The sequence below is a fragment of the Chiloscyllium punctatum genome, chromosome 44, assembly GCF_047496795.1.
Source record: "Chiloscyllium punctatum isolate Juve2018m chromosome 44, sChiPun1.3, whole genome shotgun sequence".
Classification (NCBI taxonomy): domain Eukaryota; kingdom Metazoa; phylum Chordata; class Chondrichthyes; order Orectolobiformes; family Hemiscylliidae; genus Chiloscyllium; species Chiloscyllium punctatum.
In genome coordinates this window covers 35,515,862-35,531,120 of record NC_092782.1, presented here as the reverse complement: position 1 = coordinate 35,531,120, position 15,259 = coordinate 35,515,862, and the positions used below count along the sequence as shown (strand labels likewise).

The 15,259-nt window shown below is 40.3% G+C and overlaps 1 protein-coding gene across 7 annotated transcripts in view; it reads right to left on the bottom strand.

The window, feature by feature from the left end:
- Positions 1-15,259, bottom strand: part of LOC140466870 (voltage-dependent calcium channel subunit alpha-2/delta-1) — a 662,544-nt gene that overhangs the window by 200,863 nt on the left and 446,422 nt on the right. For all 7 annotated transcript variants that reach the window (XM_072562612.1, XM_072562611.1, XM_072562615.1 and 4 more), the window contains 2 exons: positions 12,056-12,106; positions 11,858-11,957 (listed from right to left, as the gene is read on the bottom strand). In XM_072562612.1, the coding sequence (XP_072418713.1) occupies positions 11,858-11,957; positions 12,056-12,106 (151 nt within the window). The remainder of the gene's footprint in view (positions 1-11,857; positions 11,958-12,055; positions 12,107-15,259) is intronic.

Genomic DNA, 15,259 nt, shown 5'->3' with positions numbered 1-15,259 from the left:
CAATTATCATCCCCTTTCTAATCTTATGATGAAAGGAAGCCCAATGAAGAAGTAGTTTACAGTGGCTGAATGTAGAAAACTACTTGAAGACCATCTGCAGGAATGTCCTGAAACTGAGATGACTTATCTTCCAAATCAGAAACATTTTCTTGAAAACTGTGGCACTGGAAAAGCACAACAGGTCAGGCAACATCCGAGGAGCAGGGGAATCAATGTTTCAGGCATAAGCCCTTCATCAGGAGTTGGGGGTGAGGGGAGCTGAGACATAAATCAGAGGGGCTGGGGGAAAGGTAGCTGGGAAGGTGAGAGGTAGATGCAGGTGGGGGGTGATGGTGATGGCTCGGAGGGGAGGGAGAAGATACTGTCATCACCTTGACTGTGACCTCACCTCCCATCACCAACCATCATCTCCCAGACCATCCACAACCTCATCACCTCAGGGGATCTCCCATCCACAGCCTCCAACCTCTCAGTTCAGGAACCCTGCACTGCCCGGTTCCACCTCTTACGCAAAATTCACAAACCTGACTGTCTGCTCCTGCCCCACCGAACTTATCTCCTCATATCTTGACACCGTCCTGTCCCCGATGGTCAAGGAACTCCCTGCATGTATTCAGGACACCACCCACACCCTCCACTTCCTCCATGACTTTCATTTCCCTGGCCCCCAATGTCTCATCTTCACCGTGGACATCCAATCCCTGTACACATCCATCCACCATGGCAAAAGCCTCCAAATCCTCCCTTTCTTCCTCTCCCACTGATCCAACCAGTACAATCCATCGACTTACTCATTCGATTGGCAGAACTAATCCTCACCCTCAACAACTTCTCCTTTGAATCCTCCCACTGCCTTCAGACAAAAGGGGTAGCCAAGAGCACGACATGGGTCCCAGCTATGCCTGCTTCTTCATCAGGTATGTGGAACAGTCCATCTTCCACAGTTACACTGGCACCATTGCCCACCTTTTCCTCTGCTATATTGACTGTATTGGCACCACCTTGTGCTCCCATGAGGAGATCGAACAGTTCATCAACTTCATGAACACCTTCTACCATGACCTCAAGTTCACCTGGACCATCTCAGACACCTCCCTTCCCTTCTTGGAATTCTCCATCTCCAACTCCAGGAACCAACTCAACACGGACATCTACTTCAAACACACCAGCTTCACAGCTACCTGGACTACACCTCCTCCCACCCCTTATCCTGTAAAAGTACTATTCCTTACTCCCAATTACTCCACTGCATCTGCTCCCACGAGGAGCAATTCCACTCCAAGACATCCCAGATGGCCTCCTATTTCAAAGACCGCAATTTCCCCTCCTACATGGTCAACAATGCCCTCCAGTGCATCTCACCTACTTCCCATACTTCTGCCCTTGAACCCCACCCAACAACAAGGATAAAACCCTCCTGGTCCTCACCTTCCACCCCACTAATCTCCAGATCCAAATCATCATTCTCTGTCATTTCAGACCCCACCACCAGAAATGTATTTCCCTCCCCACCTTTTTCTGTGTTCCGCAGAGACAATTCCCTCCGTGACTCACTCGTTAGGTCCACGGCCCCCCACCCACCAAACTACCCTTTACTCTCAGTATCTTTCCTTGCTGCCACAAGGGGTGTAAAACCCGTGCCCCACACCTTCCCCCTCACCTCCATCCAAGGACCCAAAGAATCCTTCCACATCTAGCAGAGATTTTCTTGTACATCCAAGCACCTTATTTACTGTTTCCATTGTCTTGATGTGGTCTCCTCTACATTGGGGAGACAGGACGCCAACTCACGGAATATTTCAGGAAACATCTTTGGGGAACACACATCAAACAAACCATCGCCCTGCCTCTGACCACTTCAATTTCCCCTCCCATTCCGCCATGGACATGCATGTCCTGGGCCTCCTCCATTGCCAAACCAAACTACCTGACTCATGGAGGAAGAACACCTCATCTTCCGCCTTGGGACCCTCCAACCACATGGCATCAACATCGATTTCACCAGTTTCGCCAACTCCCCTCTTTCTCTTCCCCCCCCCCACCTCTTCACAGATTCAACCCTCCAACTCAGCACTGCTCTCATGAACTGTCCTACCTATGCATCTTCCTTCCCATCTATCCGCTCCACCCACCCCTCCGACCTGTCACCATCACCTTGCTGCATGTTCCAAATCCATCACATTTAGCACAGTGGTAAATGTCACACAACATGAACTTTCTTGAAAATGTTTGACACACACAATCTGTAGTCGACACTTAAAACAATGAACTAACTTGTGTCCTTCACATCTCATAAATCATCAGTTCTTTCCAGTTGTTCTCAAAGCCTGAGATTAGATTACACACTTGAGATCACTTCAATGGATGGTATTCTTTCTCTTGAATACTACATAGTGTTCATTTTACAGACAGTTTATTGGTTCTTACCAACTTTCATGGCACAGTGTTATCTGGAATTGGGGGATGGGACATGGGGGCTGAGGGATAAATAGAAGGGTGGAGCTGTTGGGATGATAGCTGGGAAGGCACTAGGGGTAGATGGAGGTGAAGTGTGATTTTGATAGGTCAGAGGGGAGGGTGAAGCAGATGGTGGGAAGGAAGATTCCTGATGAAGGGCTTATGCTCGAACCGTTGATTCTCCTACACCTCGGATACTGCCTGACTGGCTGTGCTTTTCCAGCACCACATTCTTCGACTGTATTGTCAATGCTGACTATAATTGTTCATCTTATATCATATTGGCAAGTGAGTTTAGCATGGAATTTCACAGGACTGATTATAGTGATGCAGTGAGACGAGACGATGAATGTTTAAAATAAAATAATGAAATATCATTCCTGAAACAGTTACTCGTGTACCATGACTGCAGGCATCATTTTCACAGTTAACTACTGTGGAACACAATTTACAATTTTGTCTCAGAGAACAAGATAACATAACAACATATGGCTCAGGCAAGAAATCCCATTAAGCTGGTAAGATCGCAAAACTAGACAGAAACAAATTATTGCATTCCCAATGATGTATAGAATAAGGAGTAGAAAGGCCAGAACGTATCAGTCACTTTATCTCATTAGAGAACCAGCAATTTGCCAATAGCCTCATTTCATTCAGAGCTTACAGCATTGATAGCAGTCAGTCCCTTGAGTCTCTTTCTGAAGCCGAAACTGCAGACTAAATCCAACATCATTATTTTCAACCACCATAGCTAAGTCCAGCTGAACTTCTTGATGAACCCTCAAACTCTTTAGCATGCCTTGCCATGTCCATAAAGACATCTGCGGATAGGCGAAATGCAAAGCTAAATCTGGATAGTTTGCTTATATTTCCAAAGGAGAATTACAGGTCACATAATTTTCCAAAAAAAAAACCACAATGTACATTTTAGGTATAAAAACAGAAATTGTTGAAAAAGCTGTGCAAGTCAGGCAGCTTCTGTGAAGAGAAATCAGAGTTAATGTTTCTGGTCTGAGGAAGGGTCAGTGGACCCAAAATGTTAACGTTGATTTATTTTCACAGTTGCTGCCAGACCTGCTGAGTTTTTCCAGCAATTTCAGTTTTTGTTTCTGATTTACCAGTAACTGCAGTTCCTTCAGGTTTTATTTATCACGCTTTAGGTATATTGAATCACTGAATTGCCACAATACCTCCTTCCCTCTATAGGTTTTCTGAATCTTTCTGCCACACCTAATGAGACACCACGATAGCCAGGCAAATCAATGCCACTATACTGTCAATAGTGTTCTGTGACCTGTAATAAAAGGTAATGCTTAGCTGTGGAAAAATGCATCTTACTCTTGTTTATAGATGAGTTGGTGTTGTGTAACCCATTGGAGCCATTAATTTGGTTACCTTGTTTGGTTTTATAGGCACGGGAGAAAAAAATCTCATTCTGATGCTTTCTTGCTGGGGTTAAATTGGACCAGAACAGGGCAAAGTATTTGTTGTGTACATTTCACCTTATAACAAATCTAAAAAAAAGAGAAATGTGCTTCAATTTTTTTTGTGACATTACCATCTTCACTTTGGAAGCACAAATTTACAGGTTTTTTTTGTTTAGACAGCTGAGATAAACTAATGATGTGGGCACAACAATGGTTAGATGTGTTTCTATAACTGCAACATCAACTTCTGTTGTTTCAATATATTTATTATATCAGATTCCATAAAGCTTGCAGCATAGAAACAGGCTATTTGATCCAAGTTGTCTATATCATAAGCCTCTTCCCACACTTTTTCATGAAACCTATCATTATATCCTTCCATCCCTTCTTCCCTTATGGACTTACCTTGTTTTCTTTAAATGCATTCATGCTTATTTGTAAGTTCTTTATTCTTATCACACGTTGGGAAATAAGTTTACTTTTGACTAATGTATTATTTTAATCCAGTTGAGTCAGGTGGTCCAGTTGATCTTGACTAAAATAACCTAGCAAGAATCTCCTGTTTTCTTTTTAGATTCCGACAGAATGAAAACGGGCCCTTCGACCCAGTAAGTCTACACCAACCCTCCAAAGAGTAACCCACCCGGACCCATTCCCCTACCCTATGTTACACCTGACTTATGCACTATGGGCAATTTAGCATGGCCAATTCACCTGACCTGCACATCTTTGGATTGTAGGAGGAAACCAGAGTACCCAAAGGAAACCCATGCAGACACAGGGAGAATGTATAAACTCCACACAGATAGTTGCCCAAGCTTTCCATTGATTCTTGCTGGAAATGAACCATGTAGAAATAAATGAAGATAGTATCAGGCTCAGACCAATATTTTTGGTCAAGCAACCTGTTAACACTCATTGTATCCAGTCAGTTATGTATGGCTAAATGGCAAGGTACCGAATTGACAACAACTTTGGAGAGGGTTCAGAGGAGATTTACCAGGATGTTGCTTGGTATGGAGGGAAGGTCTTATGAGAAAAGGCTGAGGGACGTGAGATTGTTTTCGTTAGAGAGAAGGTTGAGAGGTGACTTAATTGAGACATACAAGATAATCAGAGGGTTAGATAGGGTGGACAGTGAGAGCCTTTTTCCTTGGATGATAATGGCTAGCACGAGGGGACATAGCTTTAAATTGAGGGGTGATAGATATAGGACAGATGTCAGAGGTAGTAGGGGTAGAGAGTAGTAGGGGTGTGGAACACACTGCCTGCAACAGTAGTAGACTTGCCAACTTTAAGGGCATTTAAATGGTCATTGGATAGATATATGGATGAAAATGGGATAGCATACAATAGATGGGCTTCAGATTGTTGCGCCGACCAGTGGAACCATCGAGGGCCGAAGAGCGTGTACTGTGGTGTAATGTTTGGCTTCTTTATCTTTGCATTCTACAGAAGGGAAGACAAATGGAAGAAACACTGCAATTAGGGAGTAAGAGATTATAGTACTGGGTAATAAACTAGAAAACAGTGTAAATCATCTGTACTATAAGACCATCAGACATTGGAGCAGAAGTAGGCCATTCAGCCCACTTAACCTGCTTCACCATTCAATGAGATCATAGTGAATCTGATCATCCCCAACTTTACTTTCCTGCCTCATTCCCATAACCCTCAATTCCCTTCCTGATTAAAAATCTATCTCAGGCCTAAATAATAACAAACAAGACTTTGCAGCCCTTTACGATGAATAATTCCACAGATTCACTACACTCCGAGAAGACGTTCCTCCTCATCTTTGTCTGAAATGGGTGACCACTTAATCTGAGATTATGCCCTCAAGTCCTGGACTCTCCCACAAAGGGAAACAACATCTTCACATCTACCCTGTCAAGCCTCTAATAATCTTATGGTTCAATAGGGTCGTCTTCTCATTCTACTAAATTTCACTAAGTACAGACCCAACCTACTCAATGTTTCTTCATAAAATAACCCCTTCATACTCAGGATCAATCTAGTGAATCTTCTTTGGACATCCTCCAATGCCAGCATATCCTTCTGTAGATATGGAGACCAAGACTGTTCATAGTATTCTAGGTGTGGTCTCTCAAATACTCTGTATAGTTTGAGCAAGTACTCCCCATTTTTATATCACATTCCGTTTATATTAAAAGGTTAACATTCAATTTGCCTTCCCTACTGCTTGCTGAACTTGGATGGTACCCTTTTGTGTTTTATGCATGAGGAGTCCCAAATTTCTCTTTGTGCTGCAGCTTTCTACAGATTTTCTGCAGTTAACAATATTCAACTCTTCTACTCTTCCTGCCAAAGTGCATAATCACTAATTTTCCCATATTATATTTCACCTGCCAAGATTTTGCCTACTATCTTAAGCTGTCCATATCTTTCCGCACACTTTGTGTCATTCTCACCACTGTCCTGCACAAACCTGGCTTCAGTACTGAAGGGGGGTGATAAACCGCCCCTGTTTACCATGGAGCAAGGCCCACATCGGGAGAGCCAGCAGTATCCATTTTAAAGCAAACAGTATTCATTCTAAAACAGCAGCTGCCAGCCCGACCACGTGATCGGGAGAAGGGGGCCCAAAAGACAGATCCGAATACACACCGGACCAGACACTAGTCAGGACTCCAGACAATGGTCATGACTCACAGATCGAAACCCACCTTATAATCTCGTCAAGGTTCCAACTGACACACACCCATAACCTGATCATGCAAAACAGTCTTACACAAAAGGCAAACACCAAACAAACAGGATGAATCTAACAGACACTTTGGAAGTAACAAAGGGGGGTGCTAGCCTCCAGCCCTCACGGAGAGACAAGCAGATAGCACCCGGACCCATTTACGTAAAGATAAACAGCACACCTTTTGTGTATGCTGCTGGCTTTCCGAGGATGGCAGGAAGCTTGACATTCACACATACTCCAGCCGTGATTGCCACCATTCACACTAATTCATACCCAATCTCCTACATCCTGACTCATGAAGAATATAACTTGTAACATCGCGCGGGGAACGGGAGAGCGATCGAGATTCGGACCTCGGTTGGTCTCCACCGGCGTTAAACACTTTAATAAATTACCGATTGTCGAACCGCACTCTGGGCTCGGACTGAGATCATTTCATCCGTGCTAACAGTACATACACCTCCTTCTTCCAACTCATTAGTATACGTTGCAAATAAAACAGTGACCCCTGCATAAATCCATGTGGTACTCCAATAGATAGGAGTTGCTATTCTGAAAATGCCCCCTTTACCCAATGCTCTGTATTCTATTAATTAGTCAAGCCTCCATCCTTGCTCATATACTGCACCAAAACACTGGACTGTCATCTTATCAACCTAACCCTGTAATACTTTATCAAATGCCCTCTCGAAATCTGAATATATTACACCTGCTAGTTTCCTTTTACTTATAACAGAATCTAACATTTTCCCAATGATATGAGTTAATCTAACTAGCCTAGAGTTACCTGTTTTTCTCTCTTTCCTCAGATTTATTTTCTAAAGGGCCTATGTTCTCTTTACTTTCTCTCTTCCTTTTATAGAAGCTCTCATTGTAAGGTTTTATGACCCTTGTAAGTTTGGTGTCACAGTTTATGTTCTCTGTCTTTAGTACATTGTTAGTCTTCTTTTGCTGGATTCTGAATTTATCTCAGTCTTCGAGGACTATCACTGACTTTTGCCTCATTATATGCTTTTTCCTTGAAATGAATGTTCTCCTTAACTTCCTCAGTTTAAAACAGCTGCTTCTGACCCAAGCTCACTCTCAAACTGAATGCTAACTTGGACCATGTTTGTGATTCTAGGGGATTTTTTACTATGAGATAATTCAATAAACCTGCCTCATGCGGTCAGTTATTTCAGTGAAAGTCAATCGTTATGAATGAAATCTAAATTCAATTTTTTTTCAAAAAAGTTAAGCTCTAATTAAAATAATTTTATATTAAAATGTATATTTAAAAGATATCACAATCACTGCTTTCTGTGCCATGATTGTAACATGCCTACAATTACAGAGAAGAGAACAAGAATAATATTCAATCAAGTTTGGTCTTCAGTCCATCAGTGTATTGAATGAAATAGTTGCTTACTGCAACTGGAACTTAAATCCAAAATTGTGTATTCACATGTTGGCTAGTGCACGGTGGTATCTTACAACAAATAAAAGCAGAACTGTCAATATGTAAATATACAACTTTGGATTTAAGTATTAATAACTTATGTCATTCAGGGAAAGGAATCGGACAGCCTTACTCACTCTCACCGACCAGTGAATCCAGAGGCACATCTCAATGTCCTCAGGAATCAAGGGAATAAACGCATTACCTGCATCATCCATATCTGAAGAATGAACTAATATCAGAACTAAATAGGCAGAGGACTGACCCCGAGATTAACGTAAAAGCAAAACCAAATTTGCTTTAGATGGGATATGGAAAAAAAGTTGACAACACAGAGCCCAACAAGATTTCTAATTCCCAGCTTTAGATTGGAGGCTTGTTTTCTCTCCAAACTAAGTCAAGGAGTCTCGTTTTGATCTCTCTGGAGTGATTTCCTCAGTGTGATCCAATTTCAATATATATTTAAATGTAAATAAAGCAGCGAGGATTCAAAAAGCCTGAGGGCAAGAAGCAAGACGTCAAGAACAACCTAGAATTTTTACAACAATTTTCTCAAATGGGCAACCTTATAGATAGTGTCGACACAGCATAAAATTACAACATGAGTTTGATAGATTAAGTGAATGAGCAAAGCTGTGGCAGATAGTGGAGACTTTGAAATCTGTTCCTCAAATGGTGGTTAATGCTCATTCAATAGTTAAATTTAAATCTGAGGCAGACCAGGTTTTATTAAACAAGGGTAAGACGACTTATAGGCACAAGACAGGTATATGGAGTCAGGCCACAGATCAGCCATGATCTTATTGAATGGCAGAGCAGGCTCAAGGGGCTGAATGGCCTACTCCTATTACTATGTTCATCTTGGATTTCCAAGTAATTCTGCTGATTCCCTATCTTTATTATGTATCTCACTTATCACTTGATGCTCCTGTGGAGTTTGGTGGACTTCAGAAAGCATAAGTTAAAAAAGATAAAAGTCTTTCATGATAACTTGAGTAAATTTACTCTCCGAAATTGTCTTCAATTAACTCCTTAATATTAAGCTTCCACCTAAATTCTGACTGCCTCATTATAAATCCAGAAAAGTTCTAAACTTATTCCAATTACATATGAGTACTTTTGCAGATTGTGGCAGCATGTGAGATGTGCATACAGCTCCATTCATCAATTGGTTGGAATACTCACCTTTCTATCATTCACCAATATGTTGGTGCTTAGTTCTTCATTAATTTACATGGTCATAATTATCTGCTAATACGCCACGCTCCATTAATTTATTGATTCATTGGTGTGTTCCTGGTCCATGCATTTATTAAATCACTGTAGCCTGCTTCTCAATTAATTTGTTTGCATCTGTTGTTCTATTAATTGATTATCAGGTGCCCTCTGCTCTTTTTTTAATTCACTGCTACAATAACTGCTGTATTAATTTATTAACTTGCTGCTGCCCACCTGTCTACAAACTTAGTGTTCCAATGGAGTCCAGCAGTCAATTAATTCATCAATTCGCGGTGATTCATTGATGTTTTTTCTTCATGGCAGCATTTTTGCTTCTAAGTCAGAAAGTTGTAGATTCAATTCCCAGTTCAGAGACTTGAGCAGATTATCTAAACTGACACTGTCAGAGGTACTGTCTTTCAAAGGAGATGTTAAGCCAAGGAGTTGTCTATTCTCTCAGTGAATGTAAAAGATTCCATAGAATTATTGAAAGCAGCAGCAAGGAGTTCCCCTAGCCAACATTCATCATCCAGCGATGAGTGGAGGTGATGAACTAGTGATATTACTGCTGGACTGTTAATCGAGAGACCCAGGTAATATTCTGGGGATAGGGGCTCAAATCTTACCATGGCAGATGGTGGAATTTGAATTCAATAAGAATCTGGAATTAAACATTTAATGATGTCGATTGTCAGGAAAAACCCATCTAGTTCACTAATGTCCTTTAAGGAAGGAAACTGCCATCCTTAACAACCTGATGTTTCCAGACCAACAGCAGTGTAGTTGACTCTTAACTACCCTCTGCACAATTAAACCCACTGAACCCACATCATGAATGAAGAAAATAAAAAGCCAATAAGAGGAGAAATAGGTTACCTGACCAGTTGTTGTTTGTGGGGACTAGGAGAATCAAAATTGACTGTGCATGCCCTCACATTCCCATGAATACCCTTCAAAAGGCATTTTGTTGAATTGAAGTATTTTTGAACTTTTCCTGAGAATGTGAAAAATGAATGCAAGTTCTTCCATTCTAACTGATTGCTGTCACAAGAAAACCCAAAGTAGCTTTATAATAAGCCAAAAAAAAAACTGTGGATGGTGGAAGTCTGAAACAAGAACAGAAGTCACTGGAGAAACTCAGCAGGTCTAGCAGCAGCTGTGGAGAGAAAACAGGTGTTAAAATGTTTTGGGACTTGTGACCTTCCTTCAGAACTGAGTTCTAAGGGTTTAAGTCACACATTCACCAAAGGTGTGTCATAACATCATAAACAGGTTAATTAAAATAACTACACCTCTTTCTTAAAAGGGCCCTTTGGATGTGTGCAGTGGTTATGTTTCAAGGGTGGAAGGTCTGGGTTCAGGTCCCGCCTGCCCTAGGGATCTGTGATCACATGTCCAAGCAGGTCAAATAACTGCACCTCTTAAAAAGGAGATACTTTGGGGCGAGAGCAGATACTATAATCTGGCCTCTAACAGATTCTGATCTGGCAAAGTCAAAAGAATGGCATAGTATGGGAGAAGCAGACTTGAAGTTTTCAGACACCAAATGACAGCAATCATTAAAATATAACCTTCCATCCACTCACAGGAACAAAATAAAATAACTGTACACCATTTTTTACTGTTCCACATTTACACTTCTCTCCTTGTGGGAACCTATGGTTTAGTTTAGCTAAAAATAGATATTCAAAGAAAAAGTCATAAATTGCTTAACAAAAAAAAACCATTATGGAAATTACACTGAAAGCATTCAACTTAGACAATGTCATGGAATGAAAACAACATACTCTAAAGAAGACTTATATTTGTAACCTTTGCCTATGTTAGAAACACATGTAATTGTATAAACTCTGATAGTAATGATGACCATCATCATCTTCAATAAAATGAATGATGAAGCAGAGCTGGATTACAGGCCCAAAACATCACCCCAGACAAATGCTGACACTCAAATTGAATTAAGGCATGTGATTCTCCTTCTAGCAACCAAACCCCGAGGTGGTTTGAAAGACCCATCCTCATTTTTATTAACTAGGACACTCAAAAATTTAATTTGAAACCACCAGTTTGATTCAAACTAGTCTGAAAAAGCACAAAACTTTACTCCTAAAAGCCATGTCTTATTTAATCCAGACAACCAATCTGGGCTGATAGCTGATGCACACACTGAATACGAATAAGATATTCCACAGAGCACAATTTGGCATCAGTTATTGATGTGCATTTCTAATACTGTACTGACTAATCTGTTCAGTTTAAAAACTTCAGTTTGTAATAATTAAAAAAAACATTTATCCCATCAAACGTATTCTTTCCAGCATCTGCATATCACCTATTCTCATGGATCCCACATTTTGTTGAAGTGCTGTATAATAACGGACATACAGGTGGTGTAATTGTGCATTCACAGCAGGAGCCACACCAGCTCAGACATGTTTGGATGATCAGGGTGATAGCTTTAAGCTATATCTCTGACACACAAACCCTTTGAGTACACTGGGAGCATGGACAAGTGGAACAGCCTTTGTACCTATAAAGTACAATGTCACTGATAAAACACTGCTGGACTTCATATGGATAATGAGTTATGGTTACAATACTCACAGATACCACATTCACATAGTCATCATCAGATAGTGTTTCCAACATCTCAGAGACTGATGTCCGAATTAGCTTCAATGTTAGCCCACTAACACTTCCGCTCCTTTTCAGTAGAAAAGAAAACAAGAAAAATGGTAAATGTTTCACTCTTAACTCAGAAAATAACAGTTACAATGTTCTAAAGACCTGAGCAGTACTTACACATCTACAAGAATGAGCATGTCCTTGGGTGAAGCAGCTCCCTGAATGTACCTGAGAGAGTAGAACAAATCAGTGATGCACCACTAACTTCACAATGTGAGAAACCATACAGAAATATATTTTAGTGTAGCTGCTGCAGGCTTTCAGGGATGTATTATTTTATTCTTTAACAGCATATCACAAGCATAGTGTTCTGCCAAGGTTTGTGGCCAGTGCATAAGCACAGCTGGGGCAGTTGCTGTAATGTAATATAACAATGGAGAAATAGCTCTAAGCGGGATCAATTAGACAGAATTTTCAAAGAACTATTACAAGCCACAGTTGGCTAAATGGCTTCCTTTTGTATTGTGTAATTCTACAATGAGCCAAAATGTAGCTTTTTATTCATGTTGGCATCAATAACATCAAATCATAAGTGAGCTGCAAAACACAGATGATTCCACATTTACAAGCAACTAAATTATTTTTAAAGTTTAGATATTATTGGTAAATTAGCAGCTGCAGTAGCTAACTTGTACACACAAGGTCCCAGAAATAGGAGCAATGCAAATAGCCAGTTAAGAACACTCATGCTCTTTCTCAAATATTGCAATGGGTTCTTTAATGGCAATTTGCATTGGAAAATAGCAATGCTGTACCCCTTTAGTACTTCACTAATAATGTACTTGCCTCATATAGTTATGGACAAGTTGAGTTTCTAAGACTAAACATTCAGTCAATAGGTAGAGAGTCAACTTTAAGACAAGTAACACTTTTGAAGAGGCTGAATTCCATCCTATCCCATTACCTTACTGTTATAACTGCTATGTTGGAGACTGTCCCCATCAATCCAACACCCAAAAGTAGGACAAAGAAGTTGGAAGAGTTGTCATTACTTTATATCACTTATAAGTAAATAATAGAGGCAGACATTAATTTCCGTAAGTTCACTGATGAACGTCAAGTTTATTAAATTTATCAAATTCATCAAAACCAAACATCACACCTATTAATGTATGCAATTTTACTCAGGTTTTCTCTGCAGAAATGAATTCAATTTAGCAACAGAACAAGCATTGAGTTTATATTAAAGTACCTAAGATTCACTATCTTCTTCATCATCAGAATGAAATAACTTTTCCCAAATCGATTCAAGAAGTGCAATATCATATGGTTTATCAACATTATCTTCACTAACATTATTGCCCATATCATCCCACAAATAACCACACTGTGTACCATCAAATGTTTAGAATTAGAATTGAAAATTGGGTTTACTGTCACATGTATTTACATGAGCCCAGTAGCTCTGAAATAACTACTGCCTGTAAAAGTGGTATGGCAATTATCATGGGGGATTTTAATCTACATGTCAATTAGTCAAACCATGATGGTCAGGGTAGCTTTGAGGAGGAGTTCGTTGCGTGTATCCGCGGATAGTTTTCCTGAACAGTATGTAATGGAACCGACCAGGGAGCAAGCTATTCCAGATCTGGTTCTGGGTAATGAGACAGGAATAATTAAAGATTTCATAATTATGGATCCTCTTGGAAGAAGTGATCATGGTATGGTTGAATTTAGAATACAGATGGAGAATGTGAAGATAAAATCCAATATCAGAGTCCTATGCTTAAACAAGGGAGACTACAATAGGATGAGGGAGGACTTGGCTAAAGTAGAGGGGAAACAAAGATGTTATGGTGGGACAGTTAATGAGCAGTGCAGGACTTTCAACCCAATTTTTCAAAGTGCTCAGCATAAGTATATGCCAGTGAAAAGAAATGACCGTAAGAAATGTGGGTAATCTGCCATGAGGGAGGCTATCAAGTTGAAAGAGAAGGCATACAGAGTGGCCAATAACAGCAGGAAACTAGAAGATTGGGAAAACTTTAAAGATCAACAGAAAGCCACAAAAAGAGCTATAAAGAAAAGTAAGATAGAACATGAGGAAAAACTAACATAGAATATAATAACAGATAGCAAAGGTTTCTATAAATATAGAAAATGAAGAAAAGTGATAAAAGTAAACATTGGTCCTTTAGAGGATGAGAAGGGGCATTTAGTCATGGGAGATGATGAATTGGCTGAGGCATCGAATTGGTATTTTGTTCAGTCTTCACAGTGGAGGACATGAATAGCATGCCAGTAACTGACAAAGAGATGAAGGTAGGTGAGGACCTGGAAAGTATCATTATCATGGAAGAGGAAGTGTTGAGCAAGCTACTGGGGCTAAGGATAAACAAGTCTCAGTCGATATGGTGTATCTAGATTTCCAAAAGACCTTTGACAAGATGCTGCGCATAAGATAAACATGTATGTGTTACTGGTAAAATATTAGCATGGATACAGGATTAGTTGACTAACACAAAACAAAGAGTGGTGATGAATGAGTGTTATTCTGGTTGGCAAACAGTAACAAGTGGTATGCCTCAGGGATCAGTGTTGGGACCACAATTATTCACAACTTACATAGATGATTTGGAGTTGGGGACCACATGCAGTATGTCAAAGTTTGCAGATGACATTAAGATGAGTGGCAAAGCAAAGTGAGCAGAGGACAGTGAAATTTTGCAGAGGAGCATAAATATTTTAAGTGAGTGGGCAAAGGTCTGTTAGATGGGATACAATGTTAATAAATGTGAAGTCATCCATTTTGGTAGGAGTAACAGTAAAAAGGACTATTGCTTGAATGGTAAAAAGTTGCAGTGTGCTGCTAAGAAGAGGGACCTGGGTATCCTTGTGCATGAATCAAAGAAGGTTAGTCTGCAGATAATTAGGGTAATTAGGAAGGCAAATGGAATTGTGTCTTTCATTGCTAAATGGATTGAGTTTAAATACAGGGATGTTATGTTGCAGCTGTACAGGGTGCTGGTGAGGCCATTCCTGGTGTATTGAATTGAATTGAACTTATTGTCACATGTATCGAGGCACAGTGAAAAGCTTGGTCTTGCAAGCAACACAAGCAGATCACAGAGTTAATTAGCATAGCTAAATAAATAATAAATAAACAGCAGCAAAACGAAAACACAGGTACAGGCAAATGTTAAGAGTTTGAGAGTCCATTTAGTATTCTTACAACAGTAGGGTAGAAACTGTTTCGAAACTGGCTGGTGCATGTATTCAGGCTTCTGTACCTTCTCCCTGATGGTAGAGGTTATAGAAAAACATTGCCGGGTGGGATGGATCTTTGAGAATGCTGGTGGCCTTTCCTTGACAGCGGGCCTG